We start from the raw sequence: 16,100 nt of genomic DNA on the forward strand, positions 1-16,100 counted from the left end.
GACTCCAACTGTTTGTAGGGCATTGAGATGCTGCAGAAATGTACCAACACAATGAGAAGCTGGAGAAAAGTGGCCTCCAACGCAAAAAAAAAAATATATGTTTATTTAAAACTATTAAATTAGTTTCATATGCGATATAAATATATACTTATTATTATTTATTAAGTTAAGTTTGGTTCCTTTTTATCTTTAATTTAATTTATTTGTCAACCATGTCAACATTAACCTTGTTGACCAGTTGGTAGCCCAAGTGGTTTCAAGGTGTTGACATAAACTCCAGAAACCCCTGGAGGTCCCAGGTTCGAATCCCAGAGAAGGGCTATAGGCCGGGTCATGTTAGAGTTTAAGTGACCTATAGGCCAGGTCATATTAGAGTTATATTAACTTCATTATTATTATTATTCTCTATAAAATTTGAAGATATAAAAAACTTATATAAATAAATTAGTAAAACAGAAAATAAAATTATTTACCACTTCTCCTTCGACATGTGTTGGATATGTGTTAGACATTTGTTGGACCCTAAACATCACAATATACTAACTCCTCAAATAGAAAGTGTGTATTAGTGATGGAGTCTTGAAAATGGAGTTTCCTAAAGGAGGAAACATCTCCATATTTTGGAGAGGAACGATCACTGCAATCCTTTGGTGCCACAGTGATGTAGCAATGCCCGCAAGAAACTCCATCTTTGAGAAAGGACCTCTAAGAGAAAAGTAGCCCCAGCGCGAAAAATTTATTTATCATTTAACACTATTAAATAAGTTTGATATGTGATTTGTGATATGTGATATGTGATATAATATATGTTAACTTTATTATTACTTGATGGGCATAAAAAGTTTCCTAAATAGGTCACCACCCGCAAGTATACGGGCATCAAGTGATAATTCCGGTAAGACCGGTTCGTTCCTCAGAGACTAGTTAAACCTATTCTAAAATTAGGAAGTAATAAGATTGTAAAATGATTTGGTTTTGGTTTTTAAAATAAAATAAATAAAATATTAAAATAAAATTACGGGAATGAAAATGAACTCAAATGGGGAGAGGAGTCTAGGGTTTAGGATTCCACCACATAAAATCACTTTTAGAAACAAATGCTTAAAATGGTTAATTCTCTTTTTTATAACTCAGAATTTCGGATAATGAACTATCTTAATTCCGGGAGATGTTTTCGTTAAAACCGAATAAAACATAACAATGTAATCATTTTATTTTAAATAAATAAATCTCTAAACTACTATTTATCAATTAATAAGTATGAACCGTCAAATGATTTAACATAAGCACGATGCATCAAATCGAAAAGTATAAATAGTGAAAAGAAAATCTATTTATCAAACTAAAATGAATTAAACTATGAAGCATTAATCAAGAGTTAATCAATAAAAATTATATCTCTAAAAGATCAAAAATGGGTTTCATCGTAAAACCCTAGATGGAGAGTCTTAGCTAATCATGATCGAGATTTAAATAAATATGAATAATAAAAGAGAATGGAAGAAAACTTAACTTTTTCGCTATTTCCAAACCAAACAGGGCCTTAGGGAAATGATTTCCTTCTGTTTTTCCCAAAATTCCGCCAAACAGACCCTTAGGGAAAACGATTTTCTCGTATTCTCGGAAGTATTTTCTCCGTGGGAAAATAAATTTCCCACGGTTTTTTCTCCACTGTTTTCTCTCTTTTCTCTACTGTTTTCTGATCTCTCTCTCTCTCTCTACAATCTCTCTCTATTTCTCTGTAATCTCCCTCTCTCTCACAAAGAAGAAGAAACAAAAAGAAAAAGAAAAATAAATAATATGAGTGATGATCAAAACAAAACCGAGATGATAAGCTATGTTCTCTAAATCAAACTTTCTGTTTTTCTCTCTCTTTTAATCTATCTCTCTCATAAAACTAACAACAATACAGAAATAGAATAAAGAAGATGAGAATCACTGTAATAATCTTCTCTGTTTAATTCGCAATCGATTTATCACTTTGATTTCACTGAATTTCTCTCTCTACAAATTACTCCCTTTCTCTCACTACAAATATTTCTCTCTCTCTGTTTTAAAATTCTGTTTGAGCTTAGAGAGAATTGATCCCCCAACCGAGATGATTTTGATAACCAGCCGACCTCTGTTTTATAGAAGTAGAAGAAGAATTCCCAAAAACAGCTTGTCTTCTCTCTTTCTAAATAAAATATCTCTCCTCTGTCCTCAATCTTCTCACTAAGATTTTATCAATCCAATCTCTCAATCTTCCTTGGTTAAGAGAAAGAAAATATTCTTGATCTCTAGCTGATTTTCTTTCTTCAATCCCTTTGAATATATCGGTTTTTTAAGAGAAAGGAAATCTCTCTCTCTCTACTGTTAAACATTTGAATCCTTCTTCTCTCTCTAAAAATCTTCAAATATCAGCTCCCCTTTACTCTAAAAATATTGTTCCAGCTATAAATCTGATTCTTCCCTCTATTCTCTCACGCCAATCTCCCTCTATCATCTCTGTTTTCATCCCATCTTAAGCTTTCTGTTTTTCTTTCTAATTTCTAGAGAAAGAAATCTTTCTCTCTCTACTGGTATATGTTCATATCTTTCCAAAATTTGAGGAGATAAAAGAAGGGAGGATATATTTATTTCCTTTTGTTTAGTAAAGATATAAGAGATAAAAAAGGATTACCCAACAACTTTGGGACCATTCACGTGCAAGCTAATGGCAGCAAGGCGGGCTGATTCAGTGCTGCACGGACTAGCGAAAGATGACGACACAAGCATAAGAGTGACGCCACGTGCCTCGGGACAACAGTCACCGTCAGATTTCACGGGACTACCGGAATAACCTGCTTCGACGAGCTCTGTAGCGACATTCTTAAATTCCCGTGAATTAACAGCTGGCGTCAAGGGGATGAATTCGATTCAGTGTAACGCGTAACATGATTATATTTCGAAGTCGTCCCACCGTTGCCTACCTGTGTACCGAAATTTCATTGTAGCGTTCGGATGTGCGCCACGTGTCTCTGCAGCTCTGAGTTGACTTGATCTGGACCCAAACTTTGACCTCCTATAATGTTCTCATCCGAACTCCGTTTTGACTTCTGTTTTCGCCGTTGGATTCGTTTTAAACCCTACGTTTCATCCGAGCACCAAAGTTGACCAAATAGCCAGACTACTAAAATATCAAAATGACCAAAATGCCCTTTTTGTGCGTCTTTCTCCCGTTTTTGCACTAAACTCCGTAAAGGCACCTGAGAAAGAGAAACAAGCAATTCATCAGAGTAACTGTTCAAAATGGGACTAACTAACTCTTGTTATAAGATCCAGATGGGACATTTTCATGTCTCATCATTACTCCTTATTTATTAAATAAATTATGGTTTCTTCATATCTTTAACTTAATCTCAAGGTGGCGGTTTCCTCATCAAAAAAAAAAATCTCAAGGTGGCGGGCCCAGGTAGTTGATAGGTGGTATATGATATATTTATATATATAAATATTTTATATATATTAAATATATTAACTATACTATTAATTATTTTTTGTTATCAGGTGAGAGAGTCAATATTCTTTGAAGATTGTGAGTTAAAATCTCTAACAGTAATAATAAGCTATCTAACATCTAATAAATTTGATAAGGTGGGGTATTAACAATTGTTATGTTATTCTGCAATCAATGCATTCAATTAAAGTTTATCATAACATTTAAAACTACGGAATTGATACATCTAATAGATTGAGAGAACAACTTACCCAAATAACATATATAGACCTAGATATCTGACTATTGACAGCGTTATAAGTGGTAGATCTTTCTTATGTAATTTACATACATAAAGTTAAGGGATACAAAAAACTTATATTAATAAATTAGTATAACATAAAAAAAATTATTTACCACTATTAAATAAATCTAATATGTGATTTGTGATATGTGATATATATATATTAAATATTATATATATATATATATATATATATATTAAATATATTAATTTTATTATTAATTATTTTTTATTCTCAGGTGAGAGAGTCAATATTCTTTTAAGATTGTGAGTTAAAATCTCTAAAAGGTAATAATAAGCTATCTAACATCTAATAAATTTGGTAAAGTGAGGTAATAACAATTGTTTTGTTATTTTACAATCAATGCATTCAATTAAAGTTTACCATAACATTTAAAGATAGTGCATAGATACATTTTAAAGATATTTAAATTGTATTACATTTAATCTAGTAAGGTAGAATGAGAGAACAACTTACCCAAAAAAAGCGCATAAGGCGAGATATCCGACTAGGCCACGTGATAGGTGGTAGAATGAGGGTCATCAGCTGAGCGAGTCGCTGCACAATAAGCGCCCTCATTACACTGAGACGCTGTAGAATAGCAGTCATCAACGCAATGATAGAGAGATAGGTGGTGGATATTTCCTATGTAATTTACATACATAAAGTTAAGAAATACCATTAACTTATATTAATAAATTAGTAAAACGGAAAATAAAGTTATTTACCACAATTAAATAAATTTGATATGTGATTTGTGATAAATATATTAACTTTATTATTATTATTTATTATATATATTAAATATATTAATTTTATTATTATTATTTATTAAAAATATATATATATATTAAATATATTAATTTTATTATTAATTATTTTTTATTCTAGAGTTAATATTCTTTGAAGATTGTGAGTTAAAATCTCTAACAGTAATAATAAACTATCTAACATCTAATAAATTTGGTAAAGTTACCATAACATTTAAAGCTAGTGCATGGATACATTTAATAGATATTTAAATTGTATTACATTTAATCTAGTAGGGTAGAATGAGAGAACAACTTATCCAAATAAAGCGCATAAGCCTAGATATTCGACTAAGTCATGTGATATATAGGTGGTAGAACGAGGGTCATCAGTTGAGCGAGTCACTGCACAATAACCGCCCTCATTGCACTAACACGCTATAAAATAACAGTCATCAGCGCAATGGCAGCATTATAGGTGGTAGATATTTCTTATGTAATTTATATACATAAAGTTAAGAAATACAAAAAATTTATATTAATAAATTAGTAAAACAGAAAATTAAGTTATTTACACTATTAAATATATCTGATATGTGATTTGTGATATTTGATATATATATATATATATTAATTTTATTATTATTATTTATTAAATATATATATTCAATATATTAATTTTATTATTATTATTATTTATTAAGTAAATATATATATATATTAAATATATTAACTTTATTATTATTATTATTTATTAAGTAAGGTATGGTTGCTTTCTATCTTTAACATAATCTTAAGGTGGCCGACCTAAGTAGTTGGGAAGCCTTTAGCCAAGGAAATTTTGTGCCCATTTTACACTAGTTATAAGAATGTTAAAAAATTTTGATGTAATAAATAAAAAATATATTTATAACTATTAAATAAGTCTAATATGTGATATATGGTATATGATATATATATCTATTATATAAAACACAATGGTGTTTTTTGAGGTGGACCGTAGATTTATGTTTTGATATTCACGTCCGTCCGATATTGATCAAGAATTTTCTAATCTAACCACTAAAATTGAATTTCAGACCCACTAAAACAGAAATTCCTTAATTCTCTCCCACTTTTTCGATAACTACCCACAAAAAACCACGACATTCCACAACCAAAATTGAATTTCAAACCCACTAAAACAGAAGTTCCTTAATTCTCTCCCATTTTTTTATAATTACCCACAAAAAACCAAAATTACCTAACATGCATATAGAAATTTCCGTGCCCATAAGGCAGGGGCTATACCGTAGTTTATTAAATATATTAACTTTATTATTACTATTTTTGTCCTTTTGTGAGAAAGTCATTATTTTTTGAAGATTGTGAGTTAAAATCTCTAACAGTAATAATAAGCTTTCTAACATCTTACAAATTTGGTAATACAAAATTCATTCATGAGGTAAGGTCTTAACAATTGTTATGTTATTTTGCAATGAATGCATTCAATTAAATTTTACCACAACATTTAAAACTGGTGCATTGATACATCTAATTGATGTTTAAATTATATTACATTTAATTTAGTAAAATAGAATGAGAGAACACTTATCCAAATAACGTACATAAGCCTAGATATCCGACTACTGACGGCGTAATAGGTGGTAGATCTTTCCTATGTAATTCACATACATAAAGTTAGGAGATACAAAAAATTTATATTAATAATTTAGTAAAATAGAAAATAAAGTTATTTACCATTCCATGGAGTATGCTAGTGGGTCAAAACAAAAGAAATGGGGTTGGGCCTCTGTTGACCGCCACCTTGTTATCGATCTGCATGATCGAGAGCAACACTTATACTAGCACCATTTTTGAGAAATGACCTCTCACAGAAAGGTAGTCCGGTGCAAAAAAAATTATTTTTCATTTAACACTATTAAATAAGTCTGTTATGTGATATATATATATATATTTCATAGAAAACAATTACTAATTGACTACATAATTAATTAGGCGAGAGATTATACAAGTGACAAAAGTTGGTGAAGATCAATTACTAATTGAAGAAAAGAGATTACCAAGAAATATTACATTGTAATATGAAATGGTAACGACTTATCAAGAAAAAAAATATGAGATCCTAAAAAAACAAAACAACTAAGAAACAAATAAAATGAGAGACAATCGAAAAGAAAAATACTCATAATCATATTTAATGGTTATATAGTGAGAGAGTAGCAGTTATTTTCAAAAAAGCAGTTAGATTAATTTTTTTGATAAATTTAAACCGTATTAGTAGTGGGAGGAGAGAGATTAGTGGGCGTAGAGAGAGAAATTCGTGGGATAGGGGAATTTTGAGGGAGAGAATAAAGGGAGAGAAATTGGGGGAAGTTAAGATGAAGTTTGTGACTTCTTATCTAATTTGGCGACACATGGAGGTAAGGTTAAATAACTTGATTTTCAATGTACTTCAACCGTTAGATTAAAAATCTACACATGATAATCAGACGGACGTGAATATTCAAGAGATAAATTGACGGCTGAGCTCCAAAAACATCATTGTGTTTTATATAATAGATATATATATATATATATATATATACAGGGGCGGCCCGGACCCAAAGCAACCAAAGCGGTCGCTTTGGGCCCCGACGTGGTAGAGGGCCTTATATATCGAATGATGTATGGTATTTTTTGAATAATAATTACGTTTTAAAGACATTTTTGTCATGAAATAAGTTATAGCTCACTGGTTCACGAGCTTTCAATTTGTATGAGAGGTCATGAGATCGACTCCACCTTTAACAAACATTAAAATTTTATATATTTTTTCTACCAAACACTATATATGCCCCATATTTTAGTTTCGCTTGGAGCCTCCCACATGTTAGGATCCACCCTATATATATACATATATATATATATATATATATATATCATATATCTATATAATAAAACAGGAGGGAAAACGATGACTACGACAAACAACTTTTTTTAATAAAGGATATTGTCTAGAAGCCCTTCTCAAGATTTAAAATATAGTCCTTTCGTAGAAATAAAGTTACCTATTTAAAAAATAATAATCTTCTCCTTCTTAGAAATAAAACAACTAATTTAAGAAAAAAAGAAACAAAATAAATTTCAAAGGTTGAAAAAAGAAATTAAAATCTCTCTCTCAATAAAATAATAACTAATTTAAGATAAAAGAAACAAAAAAATAATAACTAATAAAAATCTCTCTCTCAATAAAATATAACAATAAATTTCGTAACATTTGATTGATACAAGTGTCTGTGCCCTAGGGCACGGGACAAACATCCTTTTAATAAATGATATTGTCTAGAAGCTCTTCTCAAAATTTAAAATATAGTCACTCGTAGAACTAAAGTTACCTATTTAAAAAACAATAATCTTTCTTAGAAATAAAATAACTAATTTAAGAAAAAAAGAAACAAAATAAATTTCAAGGGTTAAAAAGAGAAATTAAAATCTCTCTCTCTCTCTCTCAATAAAATAATAACTAATTTAAGAAAGAAACAAAAACGTAATACAAAAAAAATAATAACTAATAAAAATCTCTGTTTCTCAATAAAATATAACAATAAATTCGTAACATTTGATTGATACAAGTGTCCGTGCCCTAGGGCACGGGATATACCCTAGTATATATATATTCCTCCTAATGATTTGTATCCTATTTAGAAAATATACTAACTTAATTTAGAGAAAAAAAATTTGGTAAGCTTTAAAAAATCTTATCTAAAAATAAATTTAAGTAAGTGGTTGCGTTAGAAAAGAGCTATTTATATTTCTATTAAGGATTTATATCCTTATGTAAGTTTAAAAAAGGCCAGCGCTTTGGGGAAAGCAAAATAGTTTCTAGGGTGTGAAATTTTAAAGGGAATATGTGAAATTTTAGAAATTTCCTGGGGAAATAAATTTTAAGGGGAAATCAAACATTGCTTCTTCCTTTTCTTCTTCTTCTTCGTCATCTTCAACTCCGGCCACCATTTCCGACCACCATCTCCTCCCACAACCACCACCATTTTCTTCCTCCTTTCTCCACTCTCTCTCTCTATTATAGTTTGTCTCTCTCTCTGCCTCTCTCTTACCTCTCTCTCATTCATGTACAAATAAGAAAACTGACTCAAACATTAGCTTACTTCATCACTGCCGCTCTTACTAACTTCCATCACTAATCTAATACTACAAATAAGAAAACTGATACACCTAGGTTTTCTGACAAGTTTAAGAAAGTAATTAATAACTATGATAATAAGAATCAGCAGAGAAAGAAGAAGAAGAGAGATGATTCAATTTCAATTTCTGGTATGGATCATATCTTCGATGATGATGAGAGTAGAACATCGGCGCTGTTGTATCATCATCATGATGTTAATGATTTTAGGTTATCCTTTTCTAGAGATTTAAAGCCTTCAACTCCAGCTAGGTTTTCTATTAGTAAGGTAATGGACCTCTTTTAAATTTATAGTACTTCTTATCTAGCTATTTCCCCTGTAAATCTATACCTCATGAGACTTTTAAATTTCATAGCAAAATTCGCCTTTGGGTTTGGCACCATGCATGTTAAAAAAACACTTAGGAGTATGTGTAATTGTTTAAGGGTTTCACGATGGTTAGAGTCATATTCAACACTTACTACAGGTGAAATCTTACATGCTCAGAGATTGAAGATAAAATTTTACTGTATTAAAGTGAATGGATTGTTATAATTCATTTACTTGTTGTTTTCGTGTGTTCGCTTTGATTGTTTCAATGATAGAGAGAACTAGATATAGTGAGAGAGAGGCAGTGAGATCGAAAAAGAGAGAGGTGGCAGTCGGATTTTGGTGAAGATGGTGGTGGTCGGATTTTGGTGACGATGGTGGTTGCCGGATTCCGACAACCCTTGCCGGAATGGAGAAGAAATAGTCAAAAATTTGCTTTCCCCCTAACATTTAGAAAATATACCGGTAAACTAAAGTTGACCAGTTTTTGACAAAGTCTTAACACCCCGGAAACTATTTTGATTTCCCCAAAGCGCTGGCCTTAAAAAATCTTTACTTTTTAAGTTAGAGAAGGGTGCTTCTAAAGGCACCTGGCCAAACAGCTGTTAGCATCCAAAAATATTGTTGACTCAAGTCAATGGTTTTTGACCCGAGGTCTCTATAAGCACCGGTTTTTAATGTGGGTGACGTTCACCTTCGTTTACTTCTTCCATCTTCTTCTTCCAACAAAAAAGGAATCCTAATCAATTCTTCTTCCAAAACAAAACCCTATAAAAGAGTGCAACATTCTCCGGCGACGGCGACGGCAACGTCTCCGACACCTACCAGCGACTATTCTTTTATTCGAAACAATCAATCCGGGTGATTTATTCATCATTAAACTGTGTTACATCTAATTTATAGCTTCTTTATATCATCTTTTGAAAAGAAATTAGGAAGTTAACTATGGAAGAAGAGAGTTCTAAAAATTTAACAACTACATCGATTCCAACTCTTTCACCTATTTTCGGGCAAGGAGAAGTTTCTCATGAGGTATACAACCATTCCCCGACCCTATTTTATATGTTTCAATACGTGTTGTGTGAGTTTTTGAAAAAACAAAAGTGAAACTTCGCTGACGTGAACGGACTGAACCAGTCCGGTACTTTTTAGTCCTTAACGGATCGGACTATCCGTTTGGAAATGACATGTCACGGACTAGACAGTCCGTGCTCTTGTAGATTTGGACGGACAGACTGATCCGTCCTTATCTGATAAATCCCGGACTCTTTCAGTCCGTTCCATCCTGAAGATATTTTTTTCTTTAAGTGAATTTTATGTTTTTTTCACCTTTTGACAGATTCCGGACCTTAATATTGTTCCTATTGAAGAGGAGTACCATGCCGAAGAAGAAAATCGACCTTCAAACGATGGGTGTCAATTTATTAGTATTGATGTTGGTCAGTATTTTGTGACTGAAGATGTTTTTCAAACTAAAGAGGAGTTAATCGGTTGGGCGAAATTGGGAGAAAACATAAGTTTGTAGTATTGACCTCCAGGTCAGGTAATAGAAGAGGTGGACAGAAACCCCGATTAGAATTATGTTGCGAAAGAAGTGGAGTATTTCGTTCACATGAGAAGAAGGATTTAGTTCCAAAATCCCATCAACCACCTATAAAGAAAAGGAAATCGAGCACCAAAAAATGTCAATGTCCGTTCAAGCTCAAAGGAATACTGGGGGTTAATGACACGTGGAAAGTGTCAGTTGTGTCTGGAATCCATAACCACGAGTTAGCTGAAAGTCTTTTAGGTCACGCATATGTGAATAGGTTGAAACCCGATGAAAAAGCTGTTGTGAAACATCTATTAAAAATTGGTTCGAAGCCAGCTCAATTTCTTTCTCAAATTCATGAACAATTCAAGGATAACACATCAACGTTGAAAACCATTTACAATGCACGTGCGAACATACGTATGGAAAACCAAGAAGGAAGGAGTCCGATGCAACAACTCATTAAGTTATTGGTGGAACACCATTACGTCTACCATTTTTCAAAGAACGAAGACACTGATGAGGTAACAAATCTATTTTGGGCACATCCTAATTGTATTCGATTATTACAGAGTTTCCATACCGTGTTATTGCTCGATTGTACGTATAAAACCAACCGATTTAACAAGCCATTGCTTGAGATTGTCGGGGTAACTTCTACGTTGAAATCCTTCACCGCGGCCTTTACATTTATGGATGGGGAGACAACTAATCAGTACACATGGGCCCTTAATCGTTTGCGGACGTTGTTTCCACCCAACTCAATGCCAATCGTGTTTATTACCGATCGTGAACTTGCACTGATTAACGCCATTGGTGAAGTCTTTCCAAATGCTCAAAGGTTGCTATGTACTTTCCACATCGACAAGTGTGTGGTAGCCAAAGTCAAAGGTCATTTCAAACAAGAACAATTCAATGTGTTTATGACAATGTTTCGAGCTATCATGTATGCTGAGACTGAAAGTGGTTATAATGAGGCGGTGGAAACTTTTGTGAAGTTTTGGTCAAACACACATCATAAAGATATTAGTTATGTTCAAGATACCTAGTTGGGATTGAAAGAGAGATTTGTGACTGCATGGACTAACGGGGTTATTCACATGGGAAATACTACAACAAATCGTGTGGAAGGTGCTCATTCCAAATTGAAGAGATATCTATGTAGCTCCGAAGGTAACTATGTTACGTGCTGGGAATTTATGCATATCATGACGGAAACCGAGATATGTGAAATTATAACATCTTTTGAGCACAGTCGTATTAAGGTGAAGGAAGGGAATCAAATCAAGTTTTTTAAAGAGCTACGTGGTTATGTCTCGCACGCGGCATTAGATCTTATGGTAGATGAGATCGACCGTGCAAATGGGATTGATATTAACGTTCAAAATTGCGGATGTGTTCTAAGGTATGTCTATGGTCTCCCTTGTGCTCATGAGATGGTATCTTTGATGAATCAAGATAAGGTATGTCCAAAGGACATCATTCACCCTTAGTGGACCAAGCTATCCATTAACCCGACTCCGCCGATTCATAATGATCTTGACGCATCACATGAGATGGAGCACCTTTATTTAATGTGGGATAAATCCAGTGATGCTGAGAGGACCGCAATACTTGAGAAGTTAAGGGAAATTTCTTTTCCGGTCATCACAAACTTGTGTGAGCCATTGCAACAAACAAAGACAAAGGGGCTCCGAAACAAAGAAGAATGAGCAAAAAAGAAAAAGAAGCTGCAAAATCTACTAAGACGAACTCATCTGCTTTCGAATATGCAAAGTGTGTTGATGAATGTGTTCCCTCCACTCAGACAGTACGTAAAGTTAACAAAGTAACCAAAGCACCGAAAGCAACCATACCCAATTTTAAAAGATACAAAGGACAGATTCCGTCAGTTATGGATCCATTCTTGGATGACATTATAGATGTGCCAGGCGATGGTCATTGTGGGTTTCATGCCGTTGGTAAAGGACTTGGGTTTTCACTAGAAGATGGTTGGAAACAAGTTTGCGAAAATGTCATAAAAGAACTTGAGGTACGTAACACACTCTACAAAGAGATGTTTGGAATAAGAGAATACACTAAAACATTAAGTGCCGCGAACAACTTCAATTTTACATGTCCGGAAGATTGGTTCTACATTCACCCGTACACTAGCATAGTTGTGGCGAGTAGCTTCAATTGCATATTAGTTCATTTGTCTTACGGTTGTTCGACAACTTTCTTACCCTTACTTAGTGGTCCACCTTCTGAGGGTTATAAAATTTCATGCATAACATATAGTGGTGGTCACTTTATGAACGTTAAACTCAAAAAAGATTCTATACTCCCTCCCATTGCACCGCAATGGTCTAGGTATGCATCGCTAGAGGCAACGGGTTGGCTTGAACTTGTTAGAGATAGAATCGAGGATGGAAAGAAATTTTATTCTCATGATAATTCGAATGAGCCAAAGTAGTAGTGTGATAAATTTAAGTGATGTTTAAGGTGTACTGAAATACCGAGTTACAAACCTTTTGATTTAATATTTGAATAAATTTAGATGATTAATTGTCTTCGTTATTTAACTTTTTTTCTTTGGGTTTATAATCGAAGAGAAACAGAAAAACAGGAATTTCATACAGGTCACGGATCCTTGAATCCGTGTCTGTTCACAAAGTGACGGATCCAGAGATCCGTCAATCTCTAACAGGAACCCCTGTTAGAAAGAAACGGATCTATGGATCCGTTTCGTATAACAATGTCACGGATCCAGAGATCCGTTACTTTCTAACAGGGGTTACTGTTTTCCTGTTAGAAATAACAATGTCACGGATCCAGAGATCCGTTACTTTCTAACAGGGGTTACTGTTTTCCTGTTAGAAAGAAACGGATCTATGGATTCGTTTCTTATAACAATGTCACGGATCCAGAGATCCGTTACTTTCTAACAGGGGTTACTGTTTTCCTGTTAGAAAGTATAGATCCATCACTTTGTTGCAGGGAACGGATCCATAGATCCGGGACCTGAGAAGGAAAGGCACGGATCTGATCCGTACGGTTTTTTTTTTCCAAACAATGGTACTTAAGGTGGCGTTTTCTAAACCTTCCATTCGGTAGATCTTAGAGTCGTTACAGTTTGATAGATATTAAAACTTGTTAAAACAAGAAAACGATGTTCAAACATCGATCAAAATGTACGGTAGATATTAAAACTTGTTAAAACAATAGTAACGATGTTCAAACATCGATCAAAATGTACGATACACATCGTTCATAAAAGAAGTTAAAAAAAGTAACCGTTGTTCACAAAAGCAATTCAAAATAACGAGACTTCATTCCCTTTGTGATTTCCTCGATTTCTTCACCGTAGTTTTTCTAGACGATCTTCTTGATTCGGGTTCTGGTTGAGGTTGATGAGGACATTCGGGTAGCGGCATTTCAGCCCTCGCATTAGTTAGGATTTCAAGCCCTAACGGAACGTCAGACGCTTGAATCGCTACAATGGCACGATCAATTCCATCTCTCTAAAAAAACAACAATGAATTAATAACAAATTAGGTAACAAATTATAGCTACAAATTCAAAAGTAAAAAAACAAAAGAATGATAAATCGAATACTCACGTAGTACGATGCCGAACCTAAGTACTGTTCTGGTCTATTGAATTTGTACAAAGCTGGGTTTTGTACAAACGGGTGAGATACTCTCTTGAACCAATTGTTATACTGAGCGCTTGCCTCCCACGGAGCCAAAGATACCTCCTTCGGTCTATCACTCATGTTTAGTAGGTGATCTTCCCAACGCCCCCAATAAGAAGCCACATTACCAAAGTTTTTAGAATCTCCATCCTTCGACACCTTTTTTGGTCGAATCGGTTCTTTAGGGATGACTTGAACCAACCCAAGTTGCCTTAACACCCTATCAGGGTGATAGGGCTCGGCAATATCGTTAACCGCGATGCAACCAGTGTAAAAAGAGTATTCAGGAAGTGGTAGTGCAACACCAGACAATACGGGACGATATGGGTCCCAAATGACCTACATGATACAGACGTTTAACGAGTGATTCCTATAGCATACGTCAGGTATTATAGAACACATGAAAAAATTAATAAATAAATACATCTCTCTCGGTCAGACCGTCCAATTGCTCACGAGTGCTTCTTAGAGCACATGCATTGTTGCCTTTCAAAACGTGTTCCTCCCATCTATACATCCGGGGCACGTTAGATGTAGGATCATATTTTGGGTTGGGAACAGACACCCCAAGTTTGAAGTTTTCATCGATCCACGCCTACAAATGTAATGTTAAATACACATTTATTATTCGCTACTCTAACATAATAAAGAAATAATTGAGAGGCAAAAATAAATATGAAATTACCTGAAATAAAGTAAGATAACCAGCCAATTGATTTCCTCCCCTCGAAGCAAAACCAATCTGCCGATAAAGATAGCCAAGCACCGCTGTTCCCCACGAGTAAGTCGAAGTATCATCTAAGTTCTTCAGATAACGTAGATAGACAATAGGAACCTTAGTTGCACTCTTATCAGCTAAAAGAGTACAACCAAAAAGATACAAGAGGTATGCCCGTGCAACAGCATCTTTGACAAGGTCGGTGTCATCCTCTTTCGACCCACTGCATTGCTCCCTCAACCACTTAAGCTCCACAGACTTAGATTTACCTAAATGCAGTTTTACACCTTCGTAATCTAATTGGAAATAACGAGAGACTAGTAATGCATCTGGATCTTTTGTATCATCGTCATCGTTCAAATCTTCATCATCCGTCTTGGACAGAACAACGGGTTTACCTTCAATTGGAAGACCACATATGCGATGCACATCCTCTAACGTGATCGTCATCTCCCCGAACGGCATGTGGAAAGTATTTGTGTCCTCGTACCACTGCTCTGTAAATGCCGAGAGTAGAACACGATCTAGCTTGGTGTATGAATATTTGGCGATGTGGGCCAATCCCGTGTTCCGGACTCTCTCTCGAACACTTTGACACTCAGTTTTCAGGTCTCACCCATTCGTCTTCTTCAAAACAGTACCACAACTACGGCAGACGCATGGTTGTGTAACTTTAGCACCAGCCTCTCCTGAAAATAAAAAAGATATTTTTTTAGATTGATGATTAACAAAATTTTATCATAACTACTAAAATTAGAAAATAATATTTGTTTACCGGTTTGTTCCAAATCGTATAAGCAACATGGTTCTTGAAACAAGGTAGAAGCGCACGATCTATCGGACCTCCAGACTACGGGTCTGAAAATGAAGATGACCCCCTACTTCTGTTTCTGCTGTCGAAATAGGAGGCTCTGTTTCGTTCTCATCTCCTTGCGTTCGTCGTTGCTTACGTGGTGCCATAATAACTTTTGAATAATACGTGGATATGTGATGCACAAACAATAAATAATCAAAATATGTTTTCCTACTCTAAATTAATGAAGGAAAAATTAGACGTATCGCTACAAAAAAGGTCATTCAAATAATAACTTTTTATAGGCACGTATCGCTACAAAAGGTCATTCAAATAATGAAGGAAAAATGATGAGAAAAAAAAGAAAGAAAAATATGA

At 34.1% G+C, this 16,100-nt stretch overlaps 1 protein-coding gene across 1 annotated transcript; it reads left to right on the forward strand.

Annotated features, from left to right (window-relative positions):
• The first annotated feature begins 9,949 nt into the window (after positions 1-9,949).
• On the forward strand, positions 9,950-11,584 carry LOC147568207 (PKS-NRPS hybrid synthetase cheA-like). The gene is made up of 3 exons (XM_086659204.1): positions 9,950-10,036; positions 10,344-10,447; positions 10,543-11,584. Exons 1-3 carry the CDS (start codon positions 9,950-9,952, stop codon positions 11,582-11,584), a joined length of 1,233 nt encoding a protein of 410 aa, XP_086515330.1.
• Positions 11,585-16,100: the final 4,516 nt, after the last annotated feature.

The sequence above is a fragment of the Eschscholzia californica genome, unplaced genomic scaffold (assembly GCF_041429995.1).
Source record: "Eschscholzia californica isolate CP2 unplaced genomic scaffold, dmEscCali1.0.p SCAF_1, whole genome shotgun sequence".
In the NCBI taxonomy this organism is placed as follows: domain Eukaryota; kingdom Viridiplantae; phylum Streptophyta; class Magnoliopsida; order Ranunculales; family Papaveraceae; genus Eschscholzia; species Eschscholzia californica.